The sequence below is a fragment of the Antennarius striatus genome, chromosome 20 (genome assembly GCF_040054535.1).
Source record: "Antennarius striatus isolate MH-2024 chromosome 20, ASM4005453v1, whole genome shotgun sequence".
NCBI lineage: Eukaryota > Metazoa > Chordata > Actinopteri > Lophiiformes > Antennariidae > Antennarius > Antennarius striatus.
Window position 1 is genome coordinate 4,409,260 of NC_090795.1, and position 15,893 is coordinate 4,425,152.

Sequence of the window (15,893 nt, forward strand, 5' to 3'; positions counted from 1 at the left end):
AGACAAAACCAGCAGATTCAATTTTATTTTAAAAATTCCACCAATTTGTGAATGCAAAATTACATTTTGCAGTACAGTATATAAATAAAGTACAGTATATGTACACACACATCATAGCTGTGTGTAAGAAATTTATAAAGAAACCATTTTTTAGTTTCCGTTTCCTAGTTTACATGCCCATCAAAGAAATGTTCATAATCACTGTGATTCTCTTGCTCTTAAATGTTCTTGAGCTCCTGTATATGACTGATCAGCTCCTGTGGCAGTCCGAGTTCTGAAACTAGATCCAAGCAGCGCTGCACAAGGTAGTTCAAGTTTTCACTTCTGCTGGAGGAGCAATTAGTGGAAATGCAATGGGGCTTTGGTTTTTGCTGAGGAACATCCAGGTCCATTTTTTCTCCTCCCCTGCAGCAGTTGGCTTCTTTACATCCCTCTCCACAGCAACCTGCATCTCCAGAGCAGCCTGACTCTTCCTGCTTCACCCCCAGATCCTCTATGCCCTCGGAGATGGAGGTCACACTAGGAGGAGGATTTTCCAAAGCCTTTTTGAGGCCGTCCACGATTGAGTCTTCATACAATGATACCTGCTGCAGAAGGTCAGACACTGAGGCTGGAATGGCACTTTCCGGATGTTGGATCCGGCACCAGCAAGATAGAGCACTGTGACATGTCACACAAAGAGACAACAGTGTTAGATACAATGCCACAGAACACAGAGAAGAGAGTGAAAATAAAAGCTTTCAGTAATGACCAGAACATTACGACTAATGATCGTTCTGTGCAGGAAAGAGGTAGAAATATTAAATGTAAGAGTTGTTTTTTTCCCAGGGATGCAAGGAAAAACTGAAAGTCAGAGTAGGAAAGTTTATATGTTTGTTTATAGCCACTCTGGGATCCTACAAAAAGTGAATCAAATAACAATACCCTTTGTCAAAATATGTAATTAATATTGAAAAACAAAAAAAAGCATGATAATTCTCAAACACAATAATCTCCCTAGTTGATGCTTATCGATTCCAACAATAGAATTCACGGTATGGTTGATATTTAAAAACCAATACCAGGACATAAAAAATAAATAATATTGGTTTATGTGATGACATTGAACATATCGGATAAACTCACCTCAGCATTCCTTTGAGACGCCCAACAGCTGCGGTCTGAGCTGCTCCCTCCAAGAAGCCCATTCTGAAGCCGACCTGCAGAAAGGCGTCCTCCCCGACGTCAGCTCCGTCCACATACCCGTCCTGCCCCGACGGGAAAAATAAATTTAGTCTGGCAGACACAACTAACACGTACGGGGTATCCGTCAAAAACACGCGAGGATCAACGTGAGGCTCACCCGATGTCGCCTCTTCATGCTGCTCGCCCACTCTTTGCTCATTAGATTCAGATCATCTGCGTTCTCATCGAAAACATCGTCCCCACTGTAGGAAACCGATTTAACCCACGCCATCGTGGGCTTATTATTAAACACTGTAATAAATACTGTCGAGTCTCAGTCTCATCTAAGTTTGACTAATATAGAGCACTTTATAAAATAGCCGATGGATGTACGTCATCATTCCGCGTCATTTCTTCTTTTATTTTTAATTGCGGTAGGAGAATTTGGTAATAGCGCACAAAGTTACACCGCCACCTACCGGACCGGAAGACGTAAAGCAGGATTTAGATTACGAGTCTAATAATTATAATAATTATACGAGTATAAATAAAACATTTTACACTTCTTTTTGAAACACTGCATTTACAAATGTTCAACAATTTATACAACCTTAATATTAACATATAGAAGTAGTCGTTGGGTTAAAAATGCAATACAGTTTTTTTATGGATAGAAGTAATCAACTTTCTTTTGCTCGTACCCAGAACCAGCCCAAAGCACAGGACAACTAAGCTCCTGCTTAGAGCCCCGACCACCAACAAGTAACAGCAAAGACTAGTAAATTTGAAAAATATATTTACATTTTTATTATTAAAACTAGATTTTTTTTTTTGCATATTTGAGTGATCAGTAATGCAACATGAAATTTATGTTATTTGTCAAAAAAGAAAACACTACCAGGATTCTGTGTAAATGTACAGATCTGTAAATGTAGAGATGCGAATTGATGCCCAAGTTGGCAAATGTGTTGTCTGCCTCTACAATATTTATCATCATTGATTAAAATCAACTAACAAGAAGTTCTCAAATTGAGTTTTACAAGTGTATTTGTAATAGTAGATGATACACGTGCATATGATCATTGATTGGCATTATTGACTGATAGAGGGGCCCACAAAACAAGCGTTGCTCAAACCCCCATTGGAGGCTTGGGCAGGCCCTGCTCTTACCCATTAGCAGGCTGGGCTCCAACTTCTTGGACAAACATTGGAATTTTAAAAATAGATATTTCCGTCCTTTTGAAATACAAAAGATGTCAATTTTACTGTTATTATTTCTTATTTGGAGACACTTGAGGAGCTTTATTTATTTGACTATTTTAAGCCTACAATAAAAGCTCGTTCTGAATGTTACATGTCATAGGATTCTTGTCTTTCATCCTACTTGTGTGACGTTCAGTGTGAAGCTGTGGTGCACACCGCCATCCAGCGGCACCACAAGTCCGGTGTGATGTCTACTAACCCTGCAGGGGGCGCTAGTGGCCCGCAGGAGAACTGAGCAGGAGCGCCATCAGTGACGATCCTCAGAGTTCAGAGACGCCGGTCGATCACATTTACCATCATCATATACACCAACTTATCTCTCATCAACATCATCGTCATCATCATCATCATCATCATCATCATCATCATCATCATCATCATCATCATCATCATCATCATCATCATCATCATCATCATCATCGATGTCATGCTGCTTTTTCATCACTGTAGCAGAATTATTCAATATTTCGGGGGTATGAACAATGAGTATTATAAAATAAATGAAACACAAATTAATTTTTCGTGCTTTTTCACATAAACTTGCGAAAACAATAGCAACCAATTGAAAACTCTGGATTGAGTGATCTTTAGGGGCCGCAGAAAGCAAACAGGATTGACGGTTTGATTCACATTCTTTGATAGAAAAACTCTTAAAAACTGTATATAGTCACTGAATTGTTTTTTTTTAAATTTAAAAACATAAAGCTGAAAACTGAAAGTCAAAAAATAACTGAAAATAATCCAAACAAATGTAACCTAAATGTGGAATGTATATTTACATCTGTGTCTATTTGATGACTGCAGCTGTAATAAAAGGTAATTAAATACCATTTATTAAGTTTAATCAAATACAGATTGAAGTCATTAAATCTTAAAACTGTTCTGGTCAGAGTCAGGTCACCAGGATGTCAGAAATCACATCAGTTGTTTTTTTCCCCGCATGTTTGGTGCAGCTTGAATGCATCAAATCGCTGTCCGGTGCATCTTTACAGCTTCCTGTTTAAGTTTTCAACATAGCAAATGTCATCGGTCATGACAAACACATTATTCACTCATCAATAATGCATCCTTCTGCTTCCTTTTTCCTCACTCTTAGGTAAAAGAATGATGGATTTTGTTTTCAGATATTCTCATTCTTCATGCCATGCTTCCTGGAGCACACAGGAGAGCGGAGTCGCTGGGAGAATGCCTTTCACCTTGTTGGAAGACATTTGCAGCTGCTGGACAACAATGGCCTTGAGACCACTCAAAGGCCATGGTGGAGTTGCTTCTGTTCTGGAAATGGAGGCCTCATTCATGGCAGCCACACCTCGAGTCCCCTCGCTCGAAGAGTCAAAACAAGCAACCGGGGCAATCACCTGACACATTTCCATCCAATTTCCACTGCAGAATGTGTTCATTTTCAGGCTAATGGCATGTCATTTTGCTGGAGCCTTTGGTCAAGAATTAATCCTGGAATCAAAACAGATTTTCCGGGGAGCAATCTTCCATCAAGTATTGATTTTTTTACACTCACGGAGCCTGTACTCCCTAATTTAACCTGACAGCCAAGCAGCACAATGGACTGGGAGCACCTTGGCATCTCACAGAGGGAGCTCTCCTCCTCCTCCTCGTCTCCATGAAGTGAAAGAAAGATTGGGGTGGAGGGAGGGGGCAGAAGAAAAAAAGGTCTCCCATATGTATAAAACAAAGAGCAATGCTTACAGAAAACATCGAGATAAAGCATCCGTCCCTCAGTTTTAGCTCTAATTATGTTTTCTAGTGCGGCGCGACTTGGGCAGGTAAGGCTGAGAGGGAAAAGGGGAGAGTGTTCTGGGGCCATCAGCTATCATTATGTGCCTGTTGACATCTCCCTGTCTTTGAGTGATTCTCAACTGTGATTTCCCCTGGCCATTTTCCACAGATGTACGAAGTGGGGTTTCATCACGGCCCCCGTAAAAAAAAAGAGAAAAAAAAAAAGACCCTCACTAATAAGAAAGCAAAGATGTGTCCGATCATGTCACTCCTCTCTCATCCATATCTGCTCTCTTAGTGCCTTCAGAGATGCAATCACTCTCCTTTCCCCTCCCCTTTCGCGCTCTCTGCATGTGCTGTAAGTATACTATACTGTATATGTAGAGGTCAATGGGATGAGAGGATGATGAAGGGCAGGACCAGTTATTTTCCTGCAGCTCTTGAAGCAGCGGTGACCCGTGTGCAGGAGGGCTGCACTTTGCCAAAGGGTTTTACATGAGCTGCTTACAAACTACCTGACAGGAGGAGAAACTATTTCACTTTCATCTACTTTCAAGCAGTAATCTTCGATTTTCAGGAGACACGAGTGGTGATAGTTGTAATATTTTACATTTAAGTAGAACGTTTTCAAAATACTTTAAACAGTAATGAAGATGTAGAGGACTTTTTTCCAACCACTTTAATGGAAAGTAATCCTTCAGGTTATCAGAAAACTTCATCAAATCTGGAGACACTTGAGGAACTCTGGGTGAGAACAGCTCCAAAAATGTCATCATGAAACTCAGTAAAGTTGTCGGACAAATATAGTCGAGGAAAGAGTGCATGATTTTTATCAGAGATGCAGCGGAATAAAAGTTTTGTAAGATTGAAAAACCAGTCGTGTGACCTTCAAACTCTTCATCACCGGTGTTCTTTTCACATCTTCTTCCGTGGTATCTTCCAGGTTAACTGTAGCTTCAAAGTTCTAATGTTGGTCAAATACGTTGATCTTCAGGATGTAGAAAATTTAAATCCTTTCCAAAGTTTCTTGTAAAAGTAGATCCAGTAGCACTTTGATGTACTAAGACAGTGATTCCTAAACATTTCCACTTGTGATGTAAATGAATGAAAGAAACAAAGGTGTCTGCAAAACTAGTACTGCAGAAAATATAATGTTTCCAGGATGATTAGCAAACCCGATTAAGATCCTTGAGCCTTAAAGATGCAGATTCTTCTAGAAGACATACTTAACTTTAATGACTCCAAGTTCAATATTGTGAATTATGCAAAATCAATGATACAAACTATGTGATCTAGAGACGGGTTAACGGCACTGACCGATATATGTTCCCAACTCTTGACCTTTGACCTACCCTTAACCCATCCTCCCACAACATTTTATGTTTCACAAAAGACCCGAAGCAGCTTCAGATCATAATCAGCTCATCCTGTGATGCACAAATACAATCAGGCACAAGATGACAGACAAACAGAAAAGCTAATAAATGTCGGTGTTTAAACTCCAATTCCTTCATAAAAACACCTTTGATGCTCAAGGTCAAAACAAAGAGAGTCATCATTCTTTCTTTACTATCAGCACAAAGGTATTGACTGAAATAACTATGAAATAAACTATTTAAACTATTCTCTGACATACAGTGTGATCTTTCAAATGGATTTTTTTTTCCTCACCATGTCCTTGTGTTTCTCAGAGAATGATTATTTAATTCAAAAGAAGGTATTCAGTCTGTGTGTGGCTTTTAAATAAAGTGTTATTGATTACTGTCCTTTATCTGCTACATTACGGAGATCCGGAGTGTTGACTGCATGTGCTGAAGGCTGGTGGAGCGCCACCGACGCTCTCACAGTATTGTTGGGCATTTGGGAAAAGATTCCTGCACAGAAACGCCGAGCGGAGTTCAGGCCGCTGCTTTGGAAACAGAGTCGTCACAGCCTAAAGACACCTATTAAAAAAAACAAAAACGGTGCTGCTAGAGAGTTTAATGGCCTGTACGGCGATGCAATCAGCTGCTCAAGTCAGACAGGTGTCTCTGTAAAGACCTGGGCTATTAACTCCTCTATGTGCAAATACCTCACACTGTGTCATTGCTAATAATGCAGAAAAAAAACAACAACACCCCAGAAACAACAGTGAAAGCAAAAGGGATCATATGCATGACCAAACCTGATTGCATGTGAGGATCTGGTAATTGCACCCCCAGAGGCATCTGGGTGTGCAGAGCAGCAAAGTGGGAGACGCCTGAGCGGCTCGGGCTTCACAGCCAGTGTACCAACATCTCAACCTTGAGCTGGAAGTGAAAACAAGAAGGTGGAGGAGTGGAGGGTGAGGGATTTACAGACAGTTCATTTACCCAGAACATCAGCCCGCTGCACATTGTCTGAAAGATAAGGGAAGTGAATGCTTCATGCCTGATGGAAAACAAAGGCAGCAATTTAAAACCATCTGCATCCAACACATGCACCCTCTCCATCCACCTCTCTGTTTTCTGTGTCCTGACTGATATTGAAACATAATCCATTTGGAGCTCCAACATGTCATAATATTTCCCTCCCGCCTCCCTCTCCTCATTCAGGATCATTTCAGGTGGCTGCAGGTCGGGATGTTTTATTGCAACAAGTCAGAGCATCGGTAGAGAATGGGGGTCCGCAATCCGGTTCTGTTTCGGTTCTTCATACGGAGACCAGCTGGTGTCTGTGGGTTTGATCCAGTGTTTGTGGGGTCTAGCTGTCGGGACCCTCGTCTCACGATGAGGAGATTCTGGGTTCGACCTGGAGCCTTTGGGTATTTTGACTGATCCAGATCAGACATCAGTAATCCAATGTGGCCCTGTGTTGTCGTGATGTCACCAACTTAAAGTATGACTTTATTTTACATGACATCATGCCAACAGGGGACATACAGCTGTCCTGCATTCATTCAATGTTGAGTGACTCATGAAATATTACAAAAGAGGCATACGGATGTTCAAATTACTAAAAATAACTGCCAGCAATGATCCCTTCACTGGTTCTAAACCCAGAGGTCAACATGAGTCACATGACGCTGCTGACCTCAGGTTTGCTGACGCCATATCTGAAGGCCCAGAACACGTTAAAGTCATACATGACACAGCATGTCAGCTACAAGCTGCATGTAACTTCATGCCCATGTTTCTCCCACACTCACTTACAGATGTGAATTACTTATATTTTCTTATTATTGTTAATTACTAACACTGGTTTAATCTCAAATAAATTATCTTTTAATGTTAAATATTGATCTGAAATGTGACTACAGCATTCAATAAAAGTAGTGAAGTAAGAAAATATGTTTCAAATTTTTTTTACTATTATCATTAATAATAACAATAATAATAATAATAATAATAATAATAATAATAATAATAATAATAATAATAATAATGTAATACAAAAGTTATAAGAAGGTTTTTTGAATTTGAACGTACAGTGATCGATTTAATTAAATGAGTAGTTTGTCACTATTCGGCTTTTTTACACAGCAGATATTTTGTTTTTTTCTTTTTATTCTTTATTCCTGTGCTGACTCAAAGGTAGGGAACTTTCTCAGGTTTCGTCTGCAGAGGTGTTTACTTTGCATCATTATCTCCACAACTCTTCATCAAGACTGAGAACAGCAAAGAAAATGTTGACTGTTGTTGTTTTTAAATGATTGATATTTTAAAATCTGCTTGGACAAAAGTATAAAGAGGCTTTAGGGCTCAAAGTTTCTAGGAATGGGAATATACTTTCATTTGTCACCATCTTTTCTTTCTGATTTGACTTGAAAAATCATGGCAAACAAAAGGGAATTTGAAAAATGTGCACAAACAGGAACAGAGGTTTTATGCGTGACACATTCTTATCAGATTCACCCTGAAAAATGAGTGACAGAAATCTCAAACGGTGACATTTACTCTATAATTCTCTGTCAGGATTCCTAACTGCTGCGGAGAAACGACGGGAAGGAAACTTTTATCAGTGGCAGCGATGCAAACAGCTTGAGAAAACATATATGGGTCAGGAGCTGCATCTGCACAATTACATTGTTAATGGGAAAGACAATGAAAATAGACAACAAAAGAACATCAAATGAGTGGAGTTGAGCTGTGTACACCTCAGCCATCACCACTCAAAAATACATGCAGTGTTTTGAAATGAAGAGGGAGAGCGAGCTGAAAGGAAGACAAAAAAGCATCTTGAGCATCAGTTTTCAGTCTAATGTTAATAATTTATGTTGTCTGTGCTTTTTATTATTATTATTTATTTATTTACTTTCTTTTCGGCAGCCTGCCTCTTTTTTCAAAGGCATCACGGACACGGAAGCCGTATCAAACTTTTGAGTTTAGTTTCAAAAGGCTTTCTCCTTCTTTATTTATATATTTACTCTTCTTTACACTTGTCTGGTTGTTTTTTGGTGAGGCAAACACATGAAGCTTTGATGAGAAGCAAACCTGACATGTATTCTTCTCCACTGACCCCAAGGATATCTAAATAAATGGCTAAATATTGAATGTGAGGCTGTTTTTGTAACATTTTCTCTCATTAACCACATCAAATATTCTGTTGTTTGCGCTCAAAACACTACGAGTCAATTAACACCGCAGATTTAACGATGCCAAAACTGCGGGATGATTTGTAGCGCATGCGCAGAAAGAGTTCAGAAATGTTTGTTTTTGAGTAGAGTTTAAAAAGATTTAAAAAAGTTTTTTTTTATTTTTTAAATAAACCGATCTGTAGTATGGTGGAAACTCCGCACTCAGAGCTGTTACAGTCAGGCAGAAGTTTAACCTGTTTGTGTCTGTTTGAATTTATCTACTAACTCATTTCGGCATGTATATAATTATAAAGTGCAAATTATAGAGTCAACTCTAATTGGAAAAAATGTCATTTAAACGCAGCTAATCACTAAAAAAAGTTTCACAACAGTTCAATAGAAGGTAACTGCTGCTCATCGGAAATAAACAAGCAGGGATTAATCAGGCTTCTCTCTCATTGGGTGAGTTATCACGTCGCGTAACGTCATTGGTCAATTTTAGGGTTTATTCGAATCACTTCCGTAAACAATGTGCGTGAATTTCAATGACCCTCCCATGACCCCACTGTCACGTGACCTGAAACTGGCATGGAAATATGCTCTTTCTGCGTGTGGACGCATCGTAAGCTTTAGCAGGACTTAGGTAACATAAATGTGTTATAGGATATCAATCATTAGTTTTTTTTGGGATGAATAAAAGATAAACAAAAGTTTTGTTTTAATATTAACATTATAGAAAATATTAATATCTTGATTAGCTAGCAGTGGTTGTGTACAAATTAAACTGGCTGTCTAGGTGATATTGTCATAATTTTATTGCATGATGTTTACATGCGACAACATCTGTTTAAATGTAAAAAAAAAACACACCAAAAAATAAAAAACCTTACTGTAAACCTCACCAAGGTCCAACATCAAGTTTTAAAATATAATACCACTAAAAACAGGACACAAAAATCATGTCAAACAATTGTTTATTACTAATTATGGTACAAATCAATGTGACATACTTGAAGCTTTTTTTCTTTCTTTTTTTTGGAAATACACAAAGTGCTGCTTAACTGACCAAACAGATATTGCTCTATTGATTAAGTACAATTTTCAGTCTATAAAAAAATGAAAACCGACCTCTCCAGGCTCTTCGGCTTTGGCTTCAGGTTCTTTGATGATAAACTAATGGTCAAAATAGTTTGTTTGCGTTAGTAAAATTTCATAAAAGCATTAAAGGTGATTTGGAAATCATCCTAATTTGTGTTCAGAGCAACATTACCATAATCTCCTTCTCATGGGTCAACATCTGTACGCCACAACGGAGGACAAATAATTCAACAATAATACTAAAAAATAAAACAAAACAGATGAACGAAGAGCCACAGGCAACTTGGGAACACATTTCACTAAAATGAAATAATTATGTGTCACATAAAAAAACACACACCTCTCCCTTCACATTAAAGGTGAACATACAGACCCAGTGCAGAGTAATCTGTCTTTTCTACTGACCTGCTGCTGCTTGTATGGCGTCACAATTCTCCCAAGAACAGCACTGAGGTAAACCTTGGATGAACTACTGTACACGTCTACACTTTAATTCTGTTATCTCAGATTTTAAAGATTGTCAACATCATGAATCTATTTCTCTGTACAATGTGCATAACTATAGAGCTTTGGTCCAGCATTGAAAAGTTGAGCGAAGGCATAACTCTTTTCTGTCTTCCTCCTTTCTGTTCTATTATTTGGTTTTGGTTACAGCTTTATTGGTAAGCCTCAGAGCGGATCCGTGTCCTGCCTGCAGCGACCTGCTGCTTTCTCATGTTTGTCTGGTGGGTGGATGTAGACGTGAAACTTGGCCAAAGATTTGTCCTGAATCAATTAAATAACATTAAAAGAAAAAAAAAACTAATTTGAGGTGTTAGCAAAATGAAAGCATGATGCCTTCATTTCTGGTGACATGCAGATGAAGTTTCAGTTTGAATTCTACTAAATGGATAAAATAAAAATTATAATAATAAGAAAAAACTGTCTGCAGTTGACATTTCTTCAAAACTCCCTCTTCTTTTAAAATATATAAAGCTTCTTTGTGTTTTTTCTAACAGTTAGTGTTTTGCAGGCAGTGAAGAAGAACACAGCAGTGCACAGGGGTAACCAATGTGACATGGAAGGACAGATATCGAGCAGACACATGATTCTGAATAAATTGCATCAAATTTCACCTCACTTCAAATTAAGTTCACTCATTCTGACATGTGACACTTATTCTCAACAGTCACCTTTTTTTCCCCTTCTTCCTGTCCTGTGAGGGTTTTGGTGAAAGCCAAATATTTGCAGTGACAGTCCTGGAGGTTTATTCTCTGAAATACTGACATTTCTCTGAGAGTAATACACACTGAATAAGAACACGGTGATGGAGAGTCAATTAATAATTACATCACTGAACTGAAATTAACCTCATTTTGAAAACAAATAACCACAAATGCAAGGTGAATCTCTTTAAAACAACCCTTTTAAGTAGTTGACTGCAGTAGAAATCGATTTATAAGTAAGGAAAAAGACATCCATTGATTGTAACATCTGTAAACCTTCATAGTTTCATTGGGGTGCAGGATATAAAGGAACAACGTGCATCTGTGGAGAAAAGAATATCAGTTGAAATATTCCGTTTACAAAAAGCTGGAATGGGCTAGGTTGTCACAGCCTTCAAATACACCTTTTAGTAAGAAAAAGGATAAAATGAGGTGTTATTTTTAAGTGACTTGGAAAAATTTTAACAATATTGTTCAATCCTAAATAACCTAATTTCATCCCACCACTGTTTGTGTGTTTTGAGTTGAAGCACACAGAAGCAAATTGAGGCTAAATGAAAATTCAACACAGTTCCTCTCTTGCCATGATAAGGAATGACAGCAGACTCTGTTGCAGCTGTTTGACATGATAGTGTTTTTTTTTGTTAAAATGTGATCTACAGAGTGAAACACTTTAGAAAAAAAATGGAGAAAGCCATGTGACAAAATCAAAACCAAACCAAACGGTAAAACGTTTACCAGTCCTTGAGCTGAAGTTCATGTGTTCTTTGGCTATCAGGCTTTGGCAACAAAATGACACAGTAGCTCAAAACAAAGCTTCAGTAGACTCGACAGACATTAAAATCCTTCTTCTTCATCATCATCATCATAATGTGAAAGTCCTTTGTTTCTTCACCTCTGAAACAATCTCATGACGTTATTAATAAATACCTGTAAAAGTTGTAAAAAGTTACTGTGACTGAAAATGAAACACAAATCAGAGGCGAACATCAGTATTATGCAGTCGTTTAACAGCGAAGGGTTATTTTTGTCCAAAAGAGAACTTTATCAGTGTGATTTCAATTCAAACACAGCATTTTTCTTTTTTTTTTTAAAGATATTTACATACAAACAATAAAGAAAAAAAAGCGAGATAAATAAATTGTATACTCAACCTCACACATATAGCTTAGATTTGCCAGTACAAATGTAAAAATTTAGAGCACATTTACATTACAAAATTATTCTTAGTACTCAGATGCAACAGACTTTGGTAAATAGTGTTTAGATTTGGTATGATCTCTTACTAAATCCCTCCTCATGGGAACCAAAATTTGGAACCAAAAGTTTAGTTCGGTCTGTAAGACCAGAATCTGAAACTCTTTGAAACAGCACACCATATTTTTAAATTTTTTTTTTTACATAATTCTCAGATATTAAATCTCTTTTTCATGTTTTTGGTTTCGCCAAGGTCATTTACATAGCTGTGGTAATCACACTGACAACACATAGTTTTTGTTTGCAGACTCATAACTTGCCCGTCCAGTCCAGACTCTGAAACATTTTCAGTCCTCATTTCAAGTTCATCCACCTTTTGTTGTTTTTAATGGCTGCCACTTTTCCACTCCACTTTTTTTTTTTTAGTTAGTTTTTTTTTTTTTTAAATATCTGGAGAGCTCGTTCATTTTGGCAGCTCCTCTAGAGAATCGGTGAGAGGGTCCATCGCTGCAGCCGGGCCGAGGTCGGGCTGTTTCAAACGTTTTATTGTGTTTTTCAAGGCTTGCCTCTTGTTGCAGAACCAGACTCGAACCACCTCCCTATCGTAGTTCAGTTTTTCTGCTATTTCAGTCATTTCCTGTCCAGAGGGGTGTGTGTTCTTCTCAAAGTGGCTGTTGAGGATCTCAAGCGCCTGTGGGGTGAAAGAGGTCCTCCGCTTGCGTTTTTTGGAGGGCTCGCTGCCGATAAACTCAGTCAGGTTCTGCATGCCGGATCGGTGGCGGGCTTCAGCCTCGGCCATCCAGCGCTCCAGAACGGGCTTAATCTTCTGGGCGCTTTTAGGGGTGATGTCCAACTTCTCAAACCTGGCAGGATATAAAAGGCCAGGGTTCAGTTTGCCTGTCAGACTGCTACCTATAGTGTTCTCTTGGGCTTCCTGTGGTAGGAAAAAGTGGCTTCTCAGGATGGTGTGTCTGGGGAGAATTGAGAAAAAAGAATCTTACTTAGGTGCCCTGCCAGAACAAGGGATAAGCTGCCTTTCTTTTTGTCTCCTCCACCAGAATGCCACAGGGACTGAGACTAACATCCAGGTACACATCCAAGCCAAACTCCTCTGTATTCTGCACCTGGAAACACCTCAGCTGCAGCAGCTGGAGGAGATGGTTTCCAGCAGTGTGTTAATTTTCTGGAGGAGGCTCTGGTTCTCTGTCCCAAATTGGCAATAGTGGAGCAAGGAGATGTTCCAATAACTAAAATCAGGTCCAGCTGAACCAAAAACATATCAATCATCTACCTAAATGTTTTTAAATTCTGGAAAAAAAATCTCATAAAAACAAAATGAAACAAAAGCACAAAATATGTAATTTCTTTCATCAGGTGAAAAACAAAAATCCACTAATGCAATACGGCACCATGATTTATTTACAAAAAGAGCTTCCATTATTCATCAAAATGTACATTTAATACATTTTTCAGACTTTCTTTCATCCCCTAACAACATCTCATTTTATATTTAATAAGAATACATTTGCACACTCTGATCCTTTCTGCAGCTTTACTGCTGCATGACTCATAATTCTGACTTCACCTCTTCTAGGCCTTTTAGGAAGTCACAGCAGGAATGGAGAATGAAGCTCAACACAGAAACGCTGTGACTCTTGTCAGGTGCTCTGAACAGTTTGTGGCATTACAATTTAAAACGATGAAGATGACTGTCTCAATAACTTTTATCTAGCTTGCTTGTCTTTTGGCAACAAATAGGTAAGAATATTATTTCTCATAATATGTCAGAGATTAATTACATCCTGGTTTAATTAAACACTAAATTTCACAATTTCAGATTTTATTATTGACTGATGGATTTCTGAGGACAATGATGATGTTAACATTTGAGTAAAATTATTTTTTATACAATTTTAGATTTTAATTGTTGCCCTTATTCAATAGCTGATGAAGTAAAAGCTATCGGAGGAGGAATGACAATCTTGGCAGTCCCATACTGTCACCTGAATGCACCATAGGTTTCTTTTGCTAACAATATCTTAATCTAACATTTCTAGAATAAAAAAGTTTAGTTAATCTCATGATCCTTAATTAGACATCAAGTTTAGTTAAATTCTGTGTTTGCTGGGTCAAACCCGGTATAATGTCTTTAAATGCTTTTAGTAAAATAAAATAACTAATGTAAAGGCAGCAGAGCTCTGCAAAGGAGTGGCTGCTCTCTGCGGAACAAACAATGCACACGAGGCATTTTTAGTGGCGAGTCGATCGGCTGCAGACAGCGAGGGCGAGATGCCCGTGCATGCATGAACATCCTCCGTTTCTACACCTCATTGGTGCTCCCTCCTTGTCGACAGGAGGTATTATTTATAACCCTTCTCTTAAGCATTGGAAAGAGGAGGGCCTCACAGGGCAGGGAATACATTAGTAAATATGAGGAGCCACCAGAGACAGGACATTTCATGGATCAACAGGAAGCACGGATACTAAAATGAGTTGAGAGCTGCTCAGCTGGGGTATGCAGGAGGAAGTGGCCCTGAATGCACCTTCAGCCTCTCTGGCTTGTCTCTAAAGTATCTTAGGATGCTGCTTGGACTTCTGTGCATTTAGGCTCACAGTCTCCTTGAGGGTTCACTGACAAACCAGAGAGGCCTGTGTTTAGGGGTTTGTGCTTGTATGCATCTAAAATATACTAGAACGGGACACACAGTAGTGCTTTTTGACTGCAGTACAATCAGTTAAACGTAATGAACTGATGACTGGTTGGTTGAACTTTGGTGAAGAGTCATGGCTCTGTTCCATTTGTCATATAGACGTTTATTGAAAACAGTCAGGCCATAAAAATACATACAGTAAGATAACGTGATTACATTACACTTTAGGCCATAAACTGTTTGTATTGTGACGTCTTTATGACCACATCTATTTATATTACTCTGAAAGCAATGTGATAATGAAGTACCGTTACTGGTCAGTTGTAATGGGATTACTCAGACACACGTTATCTGGTTATTTTACGCACAAACAAGTTCTAATTTGACTGATTTTATACATTTACATAGAGACAATGAGTGTTTCACTCATACTGCTCAGTACAATAAAATAAAATAAAATAATACATCTTTAAATATATTTTTAGTTTTTAAAGAAGAAAAGAAAAACGAAAAACTGTTGATCTTGTTTTCTGAAGTATTAGCTGTTTTTAATTATGAATGTATTCTTAAAGAGATTATCAAATCAAATATCTGTTCGACCTAATTGCTGGCTGTAGTTTAAAGAGCCAATGTTTCTGTGGTTGATTGTATATTTAAAATTATTTTTACAGATTTAACCAATGAGAACAACACACTTGGTGTTCATAATGAAGCAGAATTACTAACACATTATTAAACAATGTACAGAAACAAATTATTTTCTGATTATACTTTCTCTTTTTTATATTCATGTTAACAAAACCAAAAATCGGGGCTTCAGGGACGCTCTCTGGTGCATCATTGGTTTGATGATGCTCTCATGTGATGCCTGTGCCTCCTTAGATAACTAATAAAGTCCTTGGAGACAAACGGTGCAATGAAGGTAGACGAGATGGAAGCATCTGTCAGTGTCTGTTCCCTGTCTGGATGTGGAGTCGGAGCCCCAGAGCTAACGTGACGTCCTCCTCCAACTTCATGTCTGCATTGATGTTAACTAAACTAAAGCAT

General features: G+C 38.3%; 2 protein-coding genes across 2 annotated transcripts in view; both read right to left on the reverse strand.

Moving 5' to 3' along the window:
- Positions 1–24: 24 nt before the first annotated feature.
- On the reverse strand, positions 25–1,558 carry otulina (OTU deubiquitinase with linear linkage specificity a). Its single transcript, XM_068304352.1, has 3 exons — positions 1,343–1,558; positions 1,126–1,247; positions 25–660 (listed from the first exon to the last, which is right to left on the reverse strand). The coding sequence occupies exons 1-3, from the start codon at positions 1,454–1,456 to the stop codon at positions 219–221; spliced, it is 678 nt and encodes a 225-aa protein (XP_068160453.1). The 5' UTR covers positions 1,457–1,558; the 3' UTR covers positions 25–218.
- A 10,842-nt stretch (positions 1,559–12,400) lies between these two features.
- pou6f2 (POU class 6 homeobox 2) overlaps positions 12,401–15,893 on the reverse strand; it is a 57,573-nt gene continuing 54,080 nt past the window's right edge. Inside the window, exon 9 of the mRNA XM_068304383.1 lies at positions 12,401–13,166. Within this exon, the coding sequence (XP_068160484.1) occupies positions 12,659–13,166 (508 nt within the window). The 3' untranslated portion in view covers positions 12,401–12,658. The remainder of the gene's footprint in view (positions 13,167–15,893) is intronic.

Bases quoted from the DNA above. Each gene is read 5' to 3' on its own strand.
- otulina (XM_068304352.1), bottom strand. From the start codon at position 1,456: ATGGCGTGGGTTAAATCGGTTTCCTACAGTGGGGACGATGTTTTCGAT. The intron at 1,248-1,342 runs GTGAGCCTCACG...CCGTCGGGGCAG, and splicing joins GCATGAAGAGGCGACATCGG to GACGGGTATGTGGACGGAGC. The intron at 661-1,125 runs GTGAGTTTATCC...GACATGTCACAG, and splicing joins CGTCTCAAAGGAATGCTGAG to TGCTCTATCTTGCTGGTGCC.